The following is a 14,314-nucleotide window of genomic DNA, read 5'->3' as shown; positions in this document are numbered from 1 at the left end:
AGAGCACTTCACAAGTAGACTACTAATGAGCAAGAACTACTTCCCTTTCAGATTCGGTTAGTGCTTTCAGTATTTCAAGGTTTTGAGACGCTATTAGGATCTGCCATATTAGATCAGTAGGCTGCACTGTTCATCAGTCAACATGATGAAATGCATAGAAATAACCCACTTAGACAAAAATTCACGGTACAGTACTTGATTTTCAGGTAGATCCCAGCAAAGCACAGCTCACTTCCTCTACAAAGTAGTGTTGCAAAAAAGTGTATCTGATGATAAATAACAGCCTTTGCTAAAGACCTGCAAAAAAATTGTCTATGTATTTTGTATTTTAAATAGTAGTTATTTTGGTTTGTATTTTATGATTGGATAGGGTATCAAGAAAATAGATTTTATTCATTTTAGAAAGACTCTAACCTTGCGATTGTATTTAGCTACCTTTATTCATATCTATACAGGCACTTCAAAAGCTCCGATACTGTATTCTCTGATACTGTATTAAACCATTGACTAGAAAGTAACCAATTACAGGTAAAACTTGCATCTTGTTTTGCGGGAAAGTTCAGGATAGTAATGTGATATGTACATTGGTTTACACCACGTTTGTGTAGTGGTCACAGCTGAGGGCACACATTTATATAACTTAATGCCTCATCAAGCCCCAGTCAGATCTGTTGTCCCTCGCCTAGTGGCATAGCGTCTGCGTCAAACCTTGCTCCTTCCAGACCACTTGCAGCAGCCCTGCAGGGACCATGGGTGAGCTTTGAATGCAAAAAGCTGTGTCTTTAAGAGCTGATTAAGGAAGAGCAAAGCTTGGAAAAATCATCTGCACTCTGGTAACATTCTGCTGGAACCTCCTCATGGAGGAAAATGCTGAAAAGGTGCCTGTTTGGGCAAGCAGGTTGTGTGGAGAGGGTTTTGGTAAGGCTCTCAGACCTGTACTAAAGCAAGGATTTAATCTAGTTAGTTCAGGAAATATTTGAGTAGTCTAGAATGCTTGGGAAAGTCAGTAATGTGCCAACATGATGTTATGTTATTGAGTTAAAAGTGAGGAGAACTAAGAAATTTTAGAAGATCTTACCGGTGTAATACTTTGAATTCATCTGAAGTGTGGCAAGCAAATTGCTCATAAGCAATTGAGAATTGGACAGAAGCATGGCAAGAAGAATATAAACTGAGCTGTAATTTATTTTAAAAATATTTGTGTTCATTTTACATGCACTATCTCTGTATACACTCTCTATAATTATATTGAATCTTTCTCTTAAGGCTTGTCAGCCAATTCTTATTTCAACTCTTCTTACCAGTAGTTACAGGAGACCACTGAGAAATTTTCTGATGCCAGAAGTCATCGATCTGTCTTTTATAATTTTTATTGCTATTTATTGGCACTTAAAAAATTGAGTTCTTATGTTGTCTATATGGTTTATGTTATGTATCAGAAATAGAAAAAATTCAGTTGGTGTGAACTGATTCTGCCTGTGTAACTTTAGTGTTACACAGAAGAGTGCTTCATTTTAATTTGGTGTTTGTTTTTTCAAGGGTCTATAATGAAAGCCTAATTACTGAGCATGTTTGACTCATCTCTTTATCCTGGTGTAGTAAAAACAATAATTATAATGTTTTTATTGTAAAAAATATATTTAAATTAATCTTCATTTCAATTGAATTATAGAATGGTTTGTGTTGGAAGGGACCTTAAAACTCATCTAGTTTCAAACCCCTGTCACAGGCAGGGACACTTTCTACTAGAACACGTTGTCAAAGCCCTCTCCAACCTGGCCTTGAACACTTCCAGGGATGGGGCAGCCACAGCTTCTCTGAGCAACCTGTCCCAGTGCCTCATCACCTTCACAGGGAAAAACTTCTTAATAACTAATGTAGATCTAGCGTCTTTCAGCTTAAAGCCATTCTCCCTTGTCCTACCCCTACATGCATTTGTAAGAAGTCCCTCTCCAGATTTCTTGACAGTCCCTTTAGGTACTTTGATATTACATATTTTTCATGACAGGTACTGCAAATCACTTCATTCAGTTTATTTGTCTGGAATGGGTTGTAAATTCTAAAAGGACATGAAAAGCACTATTTAAAAGCCAAGTCTAATACATAAGTCTTTACGAGAGGTTGCCCAACAGAGTTCATACCCAAAGGATGAGAAATTTTACTGTCTAGCATTGCACAAATATTATCAGTTTATCATAAACCCCTTTCACTGGTGTCAGTGGGTTTCCACAAAGGTAATGTCTAAAGATTGCCCTAGTTGTCTGCTTAAGGCAGTCTCCTGCTATCACCCCACAAACCCTTGAGCTGGAGGAATTGTCACCAATTCTTACATCTGGCTTTGGCCATGCTATTGCCACTGTCAGGTATAGATTTATTGGAGTATACAAAGTCAAGGTGTTCTCAGAGGATTCAGTCTGCAAAAAGCATAGGCAGCTTCACAGAATAAAGATTTAATAAAATGGGGAAATCTACCTCAACGTGGAACCAGAGAGCTATCTTAGGTCTTTCCTTTCTAATTTTTGTGTTTCTTCTACAGTCATGTGTGGGCTTTAGATTGGAAAACCAGAGAATGTAAGGAGCATCAGCAGTTATAGGTCTTTAGGGCTTCATGGTTTGTTAGGAAAGAAACAGTTTTGCATGTTTCTCAGATACAGAGTTGACTGAGAGTTAAAGCTCCTTGTAGAAGCATTAGTGACCTTGGTGATTTTGTCCTTGTTAGGACTTTGAAGGTTGAAGTACACTTGCTCCTTGTAGATGGAGCTGAAGAGCCTGTGATGGTGAGTGAGGGAGTCATTCAGCAAACAGAGGAAGGCCTGCCAGCAGCATGGGGTGATTCACTACTCTCCCATAATCGAAAATAAGTGGAGAGCTATTGCTGTAATTTACTCACTGCCTCTGCAAACATAAGGTGTCAGTTTTTGTTGGCTTGGTTGCATGCAGTCTTTGGTTGTCACTTTTTGAACCTGCAGGTGTTGGTTTGCTATGTTGCTATATTGCTCCCCAAGTGCATTTTAGAAGTACTTTGATAGTCAAGAGGAAAATTTATTAAGGAAATGGGAGTATTCTGTGGAATGAGTTCCCTAGGTCATAGCAAAATCTAGAGGTGTGCAGACTTAATGGAAATGAGGTACTGTGTTGCATATGTTACTTCATTTTCCAAATAAACCCGTATGATCATTAAATGCTGAACATTTCAGTTGAGAAAAAGTAATTAAGATGTGGAAGTATAGCCATCTTTTAGTCATTAGAAGACTATAAGTTACAAGACATTTCCTAATAAAACCCAAAACACCCACTGGGTTTGAACTCATTACCTTTATAAAGAAAAGCAGATAAGGTTTTGATGATGCAATGCAGCCTTTCCTTTGAACATGGGAACTTGCAAATGTTCCTTTAATTACAAAGACAATTTAGTATTGGTCTTGAGAAAGTGAAAAAAAATACTGTTATTACAAAAAGATTTATTTTAAATAATAGTGAATAGATGGGTTGGAGTCTCTACCTATATACAGGCTTATAAATCTGTATATAAGCATGACTTTAAGAAGTTATGCCCTGGATTATTCTGTGACTTCAGCATTAATTCATGGTGTAACAGAAAATCCTTCTAGGTACATGGAACCAATATCTGGTTACTAAGTGCAGACATAAAATCCCAGGGTTAATCAACTAGGTAAATGTGTAGCCTTTTCTTCCCTGTTTCTTACAAGACCTGCTAGAATAGAAAAAATTATGAAAAGACTAAATTATCACCTGAAAGTTGCTTTGTAATTAATTCAAGCATCTTCAGCAGCAGTTAAGTCTTCAGAATGATAAAGTATGGTCCAGGAGACCAAAAAAGGCCAAAAATTTTATCTTTGAATGTCAGTTTTTTCAAAGAAAGAAACTAGGGAGAAATGCATTAGTTTACTTTCTTAAAAATAATAGTGATGTTCTTTTCATGAAGACTTTCAAGCACTTCTGTGCTTGGGAACCAGCTCTTGAAATTGGCAGGGATTTAGCCTTGACACAAGGTTTTCTTTGGAAATCTGTTCCAGCTGGATCAAGTTGTTTTGTCATTTGGAAACTGTGCACGTAGAGGCATATGGCCATTAGAAACATATCAGAGCAAAACTGTCTGTAAGTGAAATCTTTGCAAATTCTTTGCACTGAGAATATTCAGCACATGGCTGAGCAAGACTTTCCTGCAGTTACACTATTAGTTTCTTATGGCTTGAGCCAGCAACAGGCAAGGCAAGCAAAGTTTTTCTCTCCTGAGGTAGTATCAGTGCATCCATGTGCCTTCTAGACGCAGGAAAGAGATGACAGAGAATTAAGGAGAGAAGTTTCTTGTCTCATCTTCCTCTGTGCTGATGTAAAGGCCCTGGAAAATGGAAGGGTCAGCATTTAAGGGTGTTTGTTGATGGGTTTAGCAGAAACTGAGGAAGTTACTGACACGAGGAGAATGGTAAATAATGAGGTGGTTTAAGGAGACAAGGGGAACAGGATTGGATGGTGCTTGGATTTGGAAATCTAAGTGGTACAAGATGTTCTAGATAGCTTCAATGAGATTGTACAGGAAATAGAAAAAATTGGAAATACAGGTTGGAGAAATAAGGAGGTATTGGTATGGACCTGGAAAAGACTGGTCATGAACATACTTGGCAATGTGGATGCCAAGGTTAATATGAAGAAGAAAGAATAATTGGTAGGTGCTAGAGAGTGGAGAGTGGTATGAAAAACCTCAGCAATGGAATTTGAGACACCCAATATGAACTTAATGAGCTCAAGACGTGGGGAGAGAGTGAGGAAAGAAATAGGAGTAGGTCTAGGGCCATGGTCAGGTAGGAAAGGAACTGATATTATGTTTGAAGGCAGACTTGGGTACATTGTGGCATTGAAGCGAGCCAAAAAATTCATGCCTAAAAATCTGTACCTGTATAACCTGAGATGCAATACTGATTTTTTTTTTTTAACTCTTGGGTCAGTGCTTGCAAAATCCGTTGCTTATACCTATATAAATAGGTAACCAACTGCCATCACTCTATTAGTGTGTTTGTCAGTGTTCTAACCAAGCAAAATTGTATAGAAAAAATGATATCGTAATACTGGGGATTGAAGTTACAGGCAACTTCATTCTGGCATTTCCTACCTTAGTTCGGCTTTGTATCTGTAATAGTGCTTGAACTTTTTCTCACGATATTTTTGTTATAAAATTATAGAAATATAACAACACTAATACTGATTTGTTTAAATTCTCAGGGCAGTTACTGTGACAGGTGGGATATTTGGTACCGTATGTTCACTGTATCACCATTTTGAACTGACTCCATGTGTTGAAGAGACACAACCCCTTTACTTCACAAAGTATTTTTTTCTTCACATCTTTGCAGTAATACTCTACTCACCTCAATATCTAGCTTAGAGAATTCTACTTGCAGTAGGACATTGGGAAGGTTTTAGTAGAAAAGTCTGAGTTTGCTCCCCTCCCCCCCTTTTTTGTTTTAAAGTTTCTCTTTAATTTAGTATGTTGGCAACTGAAATCCTGACCTGGGGAATTAAAGAATAGTGGTACAGTTGACTTCACTTTAGAGAGAGTAATACCTACTGTTTTCATGGCTTGGTTTGAAAGCAGAGACAAGGCTCAGAGTCTTGTGATTGAGTACTAGGCTAGGCAATGGAAATAAGTCCCTGCAAACTCTGGAACTGACCTTTGTTTTGAGTAATAAATCTTGACAGTTTTTTGCTGTTGTTGTGCGATAGTAATCTGGTTGGAAACTGAAGGAAGGACAGTATATCATAGATGATTTTGTTGAACTAGACCACAAATTGCAAGCTGAATTTGAATTAACTTGAGGGATTGAGCCTTAGTGCAGAGGTGAGGAAAAAGCTGAGGGAGCAAAGACAACTGGTTTCTCTTGGTGCTTCTAAATGTGAACAAAACAGAAACACCTCAACTAGTCTGAGAACTGCTGTCAGGACAGAGTGTTTCCTCAAGACTCCTTTCCCCTGTTGAGTGAGTATAGGAATATTTCCATTTTTCTTCAGCTCATTTATGTTTGCACATATGGTGCGGGATTCATTTCCCTTAACTTCATTCATATAAACATCTAAAGAAGAAAGCAGTGGAGGAAAAGCTTCAGATTTCTTTGTCTCATGAGCGATTTTAAAATGGGACAAGCAATACCTTCAGGGTTTTCTGTCTGTACATATGAAGGATGTTTAGTTAACTTGTGTGGAGAGATGATTAACTTTGAAATAGCTGGGGTTAGGTGAGATACATCCTATAGAGATTTGGCAATGGAGGATTTTACATTAAATGAACTAGCATAAAAATAGTTATCCCAAATCTCTCTTCAGTAATGGTGTTGAGAGCTGTCAGAGCTGAAGGTAATTTTTGCTCAGACACTACGTCCTCACTGTACTCAAATGCAGACAGAGAGTCTGTCATCCAAACAGGGTAGATAGGTAAAGAGTGTGACCTGTGGTAACTTAAATGACTGAAAAAGATTAATAAATCAGATGGGTTTTTTTTGGTAGTGATTTCATTACAGGGGCCATGATTAGGGATCATAATGATACTTAGAGGCTAGTACTGAATAATTACAAATAAACTATTTGCATGCGTACACAGGTGGATAGTTGGGTACATACACAGGCCAGGTTACTTCATTTTGGACAGAGTTTTCCAAAGTAGCATTGTAAACAGGTTTTTAAATTTATGTGGAAGAAAGTGATGTACCAGTTGTGAGTCATTCATTGAAAGCAAAGCTGTACAAATTGTGTTGCCATTTTGCAAGTGGAATGAAAAAGATACATAAAGGTATTTCCAGAGAATTACCAAACCTTTGATGAATACAGAATTGATGTGAAATGCTGGCGAACCTTCGTCTCAACCCTGGGGTAGAATGGGTGGCTGAAGCAGCTGCTTGCTGCTGTACCCCAGGCAGGCAGATCAAATTTTAAATATCCCTGAAACAGCTTTTAAGTTGTGTCTGCAGCTGAACTGACTTCTTGATGGCTGAGACATATGGAATTAAAAGTATGGAATAAAACCTTAGTACGTCATTCCTTCCTGCTCTGTGGTAGACATAATAACATGGCAGGAGCAGATTTGATAATCTACATATTTTGTATCTTATATATTGGCTTTGTGAAGACTTTTGAGCACAGCAGAACTCAGTACAAGACAAATGTGTTACCTTCTTCATCTGCAGTGTTCCTTCCATGCCATGGCAGTCTCCAGATGCCATAACTAAATATAGCATTGACCTAGTTAAGTTAGAAATGCGTCTAATTACTCCAGGATTGGCTTAGCCACTGTCATGCAATGTGCAAGTTTCATGTACTTAAATCCATTTACAGTTTCATTTTTGTCTGTCCAGCTCTTTGCCAAGCTGAATTCTTTATGTTGCTTCAAAAAAACAGCTAGCACTCTAAGAACAATCAACCTGAAAATCTGCCAGCCTTGAATGAATCTGCCAGCCTTGAATATAAGTGGATAATTGAAGTTATTTACAATAATTGCATATGCTAAGCTTTTAATTTATTTTTATCTTGTATTTATAATTTCTGCTTTGATTGTGCTTTGATGCAGCACTTACTGTGACTGAGGATTGTCTAGTTGAGCTGTAGTGGAATTTGATATTAGTCACAGAACAATAATTTTTTTGTATGGCATTAATTGCAAGATTGATATCTGTCTTAAACTACAAGCACTAAGAACTCTAATATCAAGATAACGGGAGATAAATCATTTTCAGGGTGTCTTAGCCAAAGCAAGGGCAATTTTAGTGACAAAATTTCCTAGAAAATACCTCATAGCTGAGGATAACAGTGTGGGAAATAAAATACGCTGCTGGACTTTCTGAAAAGATATTACTGTTTCCCCCTTCACCTTCTCACCCCATCCTCAAGGATTAAAATAGCTGAATTGCTAGTCTTGTCATTGGCCTGTCTAAAAATGCATGTGTTTCTGATGGTAGCAAATATGCCTCCAAGGTCAGCATCAGTCTCTAATACCTACAGTGCTTCTTCATTGGTTATGGCAAACATGCAAAGCTATTAGCAATAAAATAGAGATCGAGAGGCCTGTTTGCACATAGGTGCATTCATTGCCATGTTATATGATACTGGTTTTGAGCATACGAAATAACAGCAAAACTGATGGGCAACATCAAATATTCTCTATTGGCTTCTTTACCTTCTCCACTAAATGAACTGTGAAAGAAGCAAACCCCAGAACTCTGATGGAAGTAAGGAGGGCTTGTGGTAGAATTACCACCCATGCCAGAATATTACCTAAGCTCACTTAATGCTAATAAATCTTGTTCTTTCCCAAAACAACCCAAGCTTTTCAGAAGTTTTCAAAGCACCTGCAGCTTTACAGGTTTCCTGGAAAGGAAATCCCATTTTCACTTCTGAAAAGAATCCCAAAATGGGGAAGGTACCTGGGCAATATTTGTAAATTTTGGTAATCTATTACTGAGTGCTCCCACATGCACAGCATAGGCTTCTTGCAAAGAAGCCAGTGAAGAAAATTGCTATGATGATTGAAACACAAATTCTGGTTTCTCTCCCAGGAATACACTCAACTGCTGAACTATGTTTTAAATAGTTATCTGGCTTCACTTTAGGAAATATTTTTGGCATGTTCACAGCTCAATTATTATAAATTTTAGTTGGAAATTAGATGTTCAAATCAATAGTAAGGTTATTAAAGTTGCACCAAGTATTTCACGGGAAGAAGGGTAACTATCGGTAGTTTTAGGTACTTCTCTATTTTACAGAATACTGCTGGGTTTTGCTTGGTAATGTACCTGCAAACTTGCTACAAAATATGAAAGAAATCAGATCTTAAAACCAGGGATTATTTGGGGCATTTTTGCTACCTGCTGTCATTAACAAAGTTTTGGTTGCGTTTGATTAAGATAGAAATCCATGTTAGAATCCCATACATAGGAATCTGGGAGAATTTTTAAGGCTTGTGAAGTTATAAAGATTCCCGTTTGTTTTTTTTTTGGTTGTTGTTTGTTTATTTTTTGTGTTTTTTGATTATTTTTGTTTGGTTTTGTTGGTGTGTGTTTTTTGTTTGTTTTGGGTGGGGTTTTTTCTTTGTTTTGTTGTTGTTGTTTGTGGATTTTTTTCCTATGTATTTTATTTATATGTGGTTTTGTTTGTTTGGTTGGTTGGTTTTGGTTTGTTTCCCAAGACAACCTTTCAGTACAAGATATTCACAGATTTTTCTTGGGTTTATACTTTCCGCTATTTTTTAAGAAGGATGACTTTTCATTATTTTTTTACTTCCAAAACGCATCTCAAATCAACCTTGAAGTTATAGACGGATTTGTGTAGGAGGTGAACCTCAAACAGATCTGATGCCTGGGGAAAATGATGAGAAAGGATATCAGGGTTTAGGGCTATTTGTTGCTGTTGGTTGAATGCATTCAGATGCTGGGATATAAGAGCCTCCTACAGGTTTATCTACACTTATTTTTTTATGGCTGTGATATCTTACTGCTCTAGAGCAGGGTCAGAATTTGTGGCCCTTGTCATGTGTACTCTAGATGAAATTCTCATAGACCTTAAATGATAATACTGCATTGTGCAGGGCAATACAGAGGTAACAGGTCAAAGTATCAAGATTTACATAATGTGCTGAAAGAACTGTTAAAGGGTAGTCTAGTGAGTTTGGAAGAGTGCATTAGTAGAAGGGCTGCTGATGAGCTCACATCTTTCAACCAACAGAGCTGAAGACATGCTTCTTGGTTCTTTGTAGCAGTGAGGCATTGTGATTTGGTGACTATTTTTGGCTGGTTTTTTTTTTAGGTGTTGTATTTGTTCCATCTCCAGCTTCATGCCCTGTTTTTATCCATGCTGCATAAATCAGTTAATCTTTCTCATATTTACATATATTGCAAAAGTTATGATTAGTTCTTTAACCAGGGGAACCTGACTTGAACTGTGAACGTGAAAATTGTTAAAGTTTAAATGCTGCCCTTGACTTGTCTGTGCATGCACATACAAACACTTTTTCACATGTAAAGCTAAATACTCCTAAAATACAGAGTCTTAAATGGTGTAGCTCTGCTCATTCAGCATCCATAATTCATTCCGTGTAAATGTATGTAGATAACTCAAATTCCCTTCAGGATAACCACAGCTTGGTAAGCACTTCTTCGCTACAGCAATGATTTTAGAGCATGTTTACTCAAATGAAAATAGATTGGCATTTTTATTAAGAGTGTCATTATGAACTATTAAGTTAAAATCTCTAATCATGCTAATGTTCAGAATCATTGCTAGGTAACTGTTCAGTCATTAAGATATTTTAAAAAGCAGTTTTTGGCCTCCATGTAAAAACGTTACAGTATTACATGTGTTTTTTATATTTTTGTCTCTAGAGTGTTAAGGAATTTTTTCCATTATGATTCATCCCTTTGGGGACTTCTTTGAAAAAAGAACAAACAAAAAAAAACCAAAATCAAACCAAGAAAAAAAAACAAAAGCCCAGCCAAAAAGCCCCCCAATATTTGTATACAATGTCTTCATTCTGATGTCATCTGTGTATATCCACTAACATTATTTCTATGGGTTTAGGCTTATTACTAGCTTACCTCTTCTGTAGCTCTCACAGATTTCTCAGTTTCCTTCATAATGGTGTTGAGATATTTGAAGGAAACTGTGGTTAAGAACCATTCCATAGAAAATACAGCATTTGGTTGTGTTGTCTACATTTAGTGTACCAAAAAATGTAATTTTATAGATTTGTGAGGGTGAAGTACGTAGAGTACACGTGCTTTTCTGTCCATGTTGTCAAGGAAAAATGTGTCAATATGTTGTTCACTTTGTTGTTCTGTTTCCTGCAAAAATGTAATTAGTTTTTATTTTTGAAAGAGCAGACATAACAACTGAAATCTTAATAAATAAATCAATAAAGTACTAATCAGTACATTTCATTTCTGAGCTATCCTCCATACCAGCTGTTACTAATATTGCCTATCTTAAGCTTCTCTAGTTATTTCTGATGGGGGGAAGCGGGGCGTGGGGGCAGAGGGAGGGGGTCGTGGAAATAAATCTTAGTTTATATTTACTTAGCTGAGGCAGAATTGTAATTGAAACATATTAGGATCGATACAAACTACATATGAAGCCATGAATTGTTTTTCTAACCTGCCAGGTCCTAATATCTAGGCACTGGTATCTCATGAAATACTGTAATATTTTTTCTTCTGGTGAGTGAGTAAATATTTCAGCACAGAAAAGAAAAAAAAAACCCACACACCTGAAAAAACAATCAAGAAAGAAAGAAACAAGAAAGAAAAAAAAAAAGACCAAACCATTTTTGTTTTTTTCTGTATTTCTATATGAAGAATTTTTTTTGACCCTGCTTTCACTTTTTTTTTCTCTCAAGCTCATCAGAGTCATGATCTTTTCTATTAGGTGTGCACAGACTTGTAATGCAACTGTGATTTTAATATGAAGGTGTACACACCTGAAGAAATGCATTGCATTAGTTTTTTCATAAAAAGCCTTTTTCATACTTAAAAAATGAGGGCTAGATTTGTAAAATACTTCCAGTGTGTCACTTGTGTTCTAAAGACGGACTTCTGAGACCGGTCAAATGTTTAAGAATCTGTTTCAGTTGCTGCATGGCTTCCCCCACAGAATAGTTAATTCGTCTTACTTTCATTTTTAAATTAGAAATGCAAAAAATTTGTGGGTCAAATTAATAATTGATACCCTTTCAAACTGCAAGGTCTGTTTTTACTACTATTCATACAGTATGGGAACAGAAGGAACAATTCCACAGGACTTCACTGTTTCATTTGAAATTTTTTTCCATGGCTTCCCCTCCTTAAGGATGCTGTGATGCATCATTAGCTGTTGGGTTCTCTCACCTGTGTATGTCAGAAGGTGAGCTGTTACATTTTTCAGTTCACTTCTGATTTGCCCAGTATTGGAACCATTTCGGTTCAGGTCCAGTTTAGGTCAAAAAGGTTTGCTATAACCACCTGGGTTTACATAGGACAAAACTTTTAAAGGTGGACATAGTCAACTGGCAGGGATGTACACACAGCTTGGGTTCCAGGAAGGTGGGCTTCATCTGCACTCTCTGCTCTGCTCTATCAACCTTGGCATCAGTAGTGTTTCCAGGTTTTAATCAAATCTTTGGGATCTGTAAGTCTGCACTAATAAAAAAGGTATGAAAAACCTTCCACTTGGGCCTGCAGGGAAGGTGCAGAAGCCTAGCAGAGGCCTGACGGTTTACTGAGGCTCGTGCTCGCCTCCAGGTAAGCTGCGCAAAGAAACAGAGGTGTCAAAGGGAAGGCTCTCACATGCTGCTGCTTTGCAGACCTTGGTGAACACAAATCCTCCTTGTAACCAGCGAGGCTCTATGATAAACTGGCAGGTTTCTGTTGAACCATTTATTCCGAATTGGCAGCTAGAAATATTTTTCTTGGTTCAGTTTCCATTATAGTTCAAACTGTATAGCAGTCAATATGAATTGTGATTCCATTTTGATTTATATCCGATGACTTGATGAAAGTGCATACAGTTCTGAAAAGGGAAGCAAATGTGTGCATGCTTCCCACTGCTTGTATCGTTAATGGGAGCCTGTAGCTCACTTGCTTCACAGCACAAAATATTTGAAAATATACCAGTGTCTTGTAGATCAAAGAAAATAAAAATAATACATTGAGTATTCTGTGGCAGGTTATTATTAGGTTAATTTGGGGTCATACAAGTATGTATATTCAGGTAGATTAAATAAAAACTAGAAAGCGTTACTTCCATAGTTAAAATATTCAAAACTTTAAGGAATCCTGAACAAGACCTTAGAAAGGATGTAATGTCTTTTCACAGAGAATGTCTGCAGCAAACCCTTACAAAGAATTTAGTTTTTCAAGTTAGATGTGTTTTAGTGCTGCCACCCTTTATTTTATTTTTTTTTCCTTCAGATAGTAGCAGAAAGGAACAGTAGCATCTACAGGGACTTCTGGGTATTAAGAGGAAAAAAATACCACTGAACTGCTGTCATCCAGTGAATGTTACTTCAGTAGTTGCAGAAAAATCCTGTGATTATGCACTGTATGAAGTTAGTATGTACAGCACTTCAAATCTGCTGCATAAACCTAGTCTCTATTTTTCAAATCTTTTCTATTTAATGTGTTATTTAGAAATACCTCTTAATTTCAGTGGCTTGCAATGAAGGGCTTATAACGAAAAATATCCCATTTTAATTTTAAGAAAGATTTGAAAAGAATTTCCATGTGCAAAATAAGGTCCAGTGTGAAAGCAACTTTACTTTGTGTTCTTTCAAAAATCAATATCAGAATGAGTCTCAGGGTGCTGAGCACTAGTAGGGGAAAAACAATAATTACTCTTTATTTTTTCTTTATTAGTAGACGAGCTGGTTTGTGAGTTTTGTACCAGCAATCCTGGATGCTGGGGGTTTAAAAACCTTGGTTGTTTGTTGATTTTATTGTTTTTTTTTTTGTTGTTGTGTGTGTGTGGTTTTTGTTTTGGTATGGTTTATCTGGATCATTTATTTCTGTTCTATGAAGTATCATAGCAGATATCATGTGGTGACAGTGAATTACACAATTCCCAAGCAATCTGTTTTTATACTGGAAAGACACTTGAATTTAAAGATGTTATCCATTATTTCAAAAATACACTTTTTTTTTCCTTTGTTTTTCAGCGTCTTGTTGAAGCTGCAGAAGATGCTTACCTGAAACATGAGTTTGATGCTGACTTACAGGTAATTAATAGTTTCTCAAATGTTATCATCAGGGTATACTATAGATTGCTTGAAGAACTGCTGTAGAAAGCCAAGTATGTGAGTAATAGAAGGATGCTGATTACAGAAAATGGAATTAATGAAGGCTGGCTCAGTATTTTGACAGGTTATGTACTTAGTGTTTGTATGCTGGGAGACCAAGCGGGTGGGTTTTTAGAGATTTCATTTAAATTCCCTGCATGTCTGCTTAGGTCAAGATTTTTAAACACAGTAATTAGCAGCATGTTTCATCGTTGCAGTGTACTGGCAAGGAATTGTTCTATAGAGACTTGAATTTGCAGATGAAGTGGGACCCACAGGGATGGGATTAGTATGACCTTGATTTGTGCAAATGGTATGTATTTGTATCCACGTCTAGAGCAGACACCAGTTTTTCCTTTTACCTAGAAGCCCTCAGAGTCAGACCATTATAGTCTCAAAATGTTGCCTGTAGGAATAATGTAGGAGGCAGAAGCACTATGGCAGTTCACAGTTATAAAATGTTTAAAAGAAAGACCTTTGCTTAAGTAAGACACACAATTAAAAGAAAAA

General features: G+C 36.9%; 1 protein-coding gene across 2 annotated transcripts in view; it reads left to right on the top strand.

Moving 5' to 3' along the window:
* CACNA2D3 (calcium voltage-gated channel auxiliary subunit alpha2delta 3) overlaps positions 1–14,314 on the top strand; it is a 449,302-nt gene that overhangs the window by 126,920 nt on the left and 308,068 nt on the right. For both annotated transcript variants that reach the window (XR_008973242.1, XM_057417633.1), the window contains exon 4: positions 13,685–13,744. Coding sequence is in view for 1 of the 2 variants with exons in the window: in XM_057417633.1 (XP_057273616.1) it covers positions 13,685–13,744 (60 nt within the window). In the remaining variant the exon portion in view is untranslated. The remainder of the gene's footprint in view (positions 1–13,684; positions 13,745–14,314) is intronic.

This window comes from Pezoporus wallicus, unplaced genomic scaffold (genome assembly GCF_028554395.1).
Source record: "Pezoporus wallicus isolate ANWC-B61680 ecotype Strahan unplaced genomic scaffold, APGP_CSIRO_Pwel_v1 contig_8542, whole genome shotgun sequence".
In the NCBI taxonomy this organism is placed as follows: Eukaryota; Metazoa; Chordata; class Aves; order Psittaciformes; family Psittacidae; genus Pezoporus; species Pezoporus wallicus.
The sequence above is the reverse complement of the archived record's forward strand: the minus strand, read 5'-3'. Positions and strand labels throughout refer to the sequence as shown.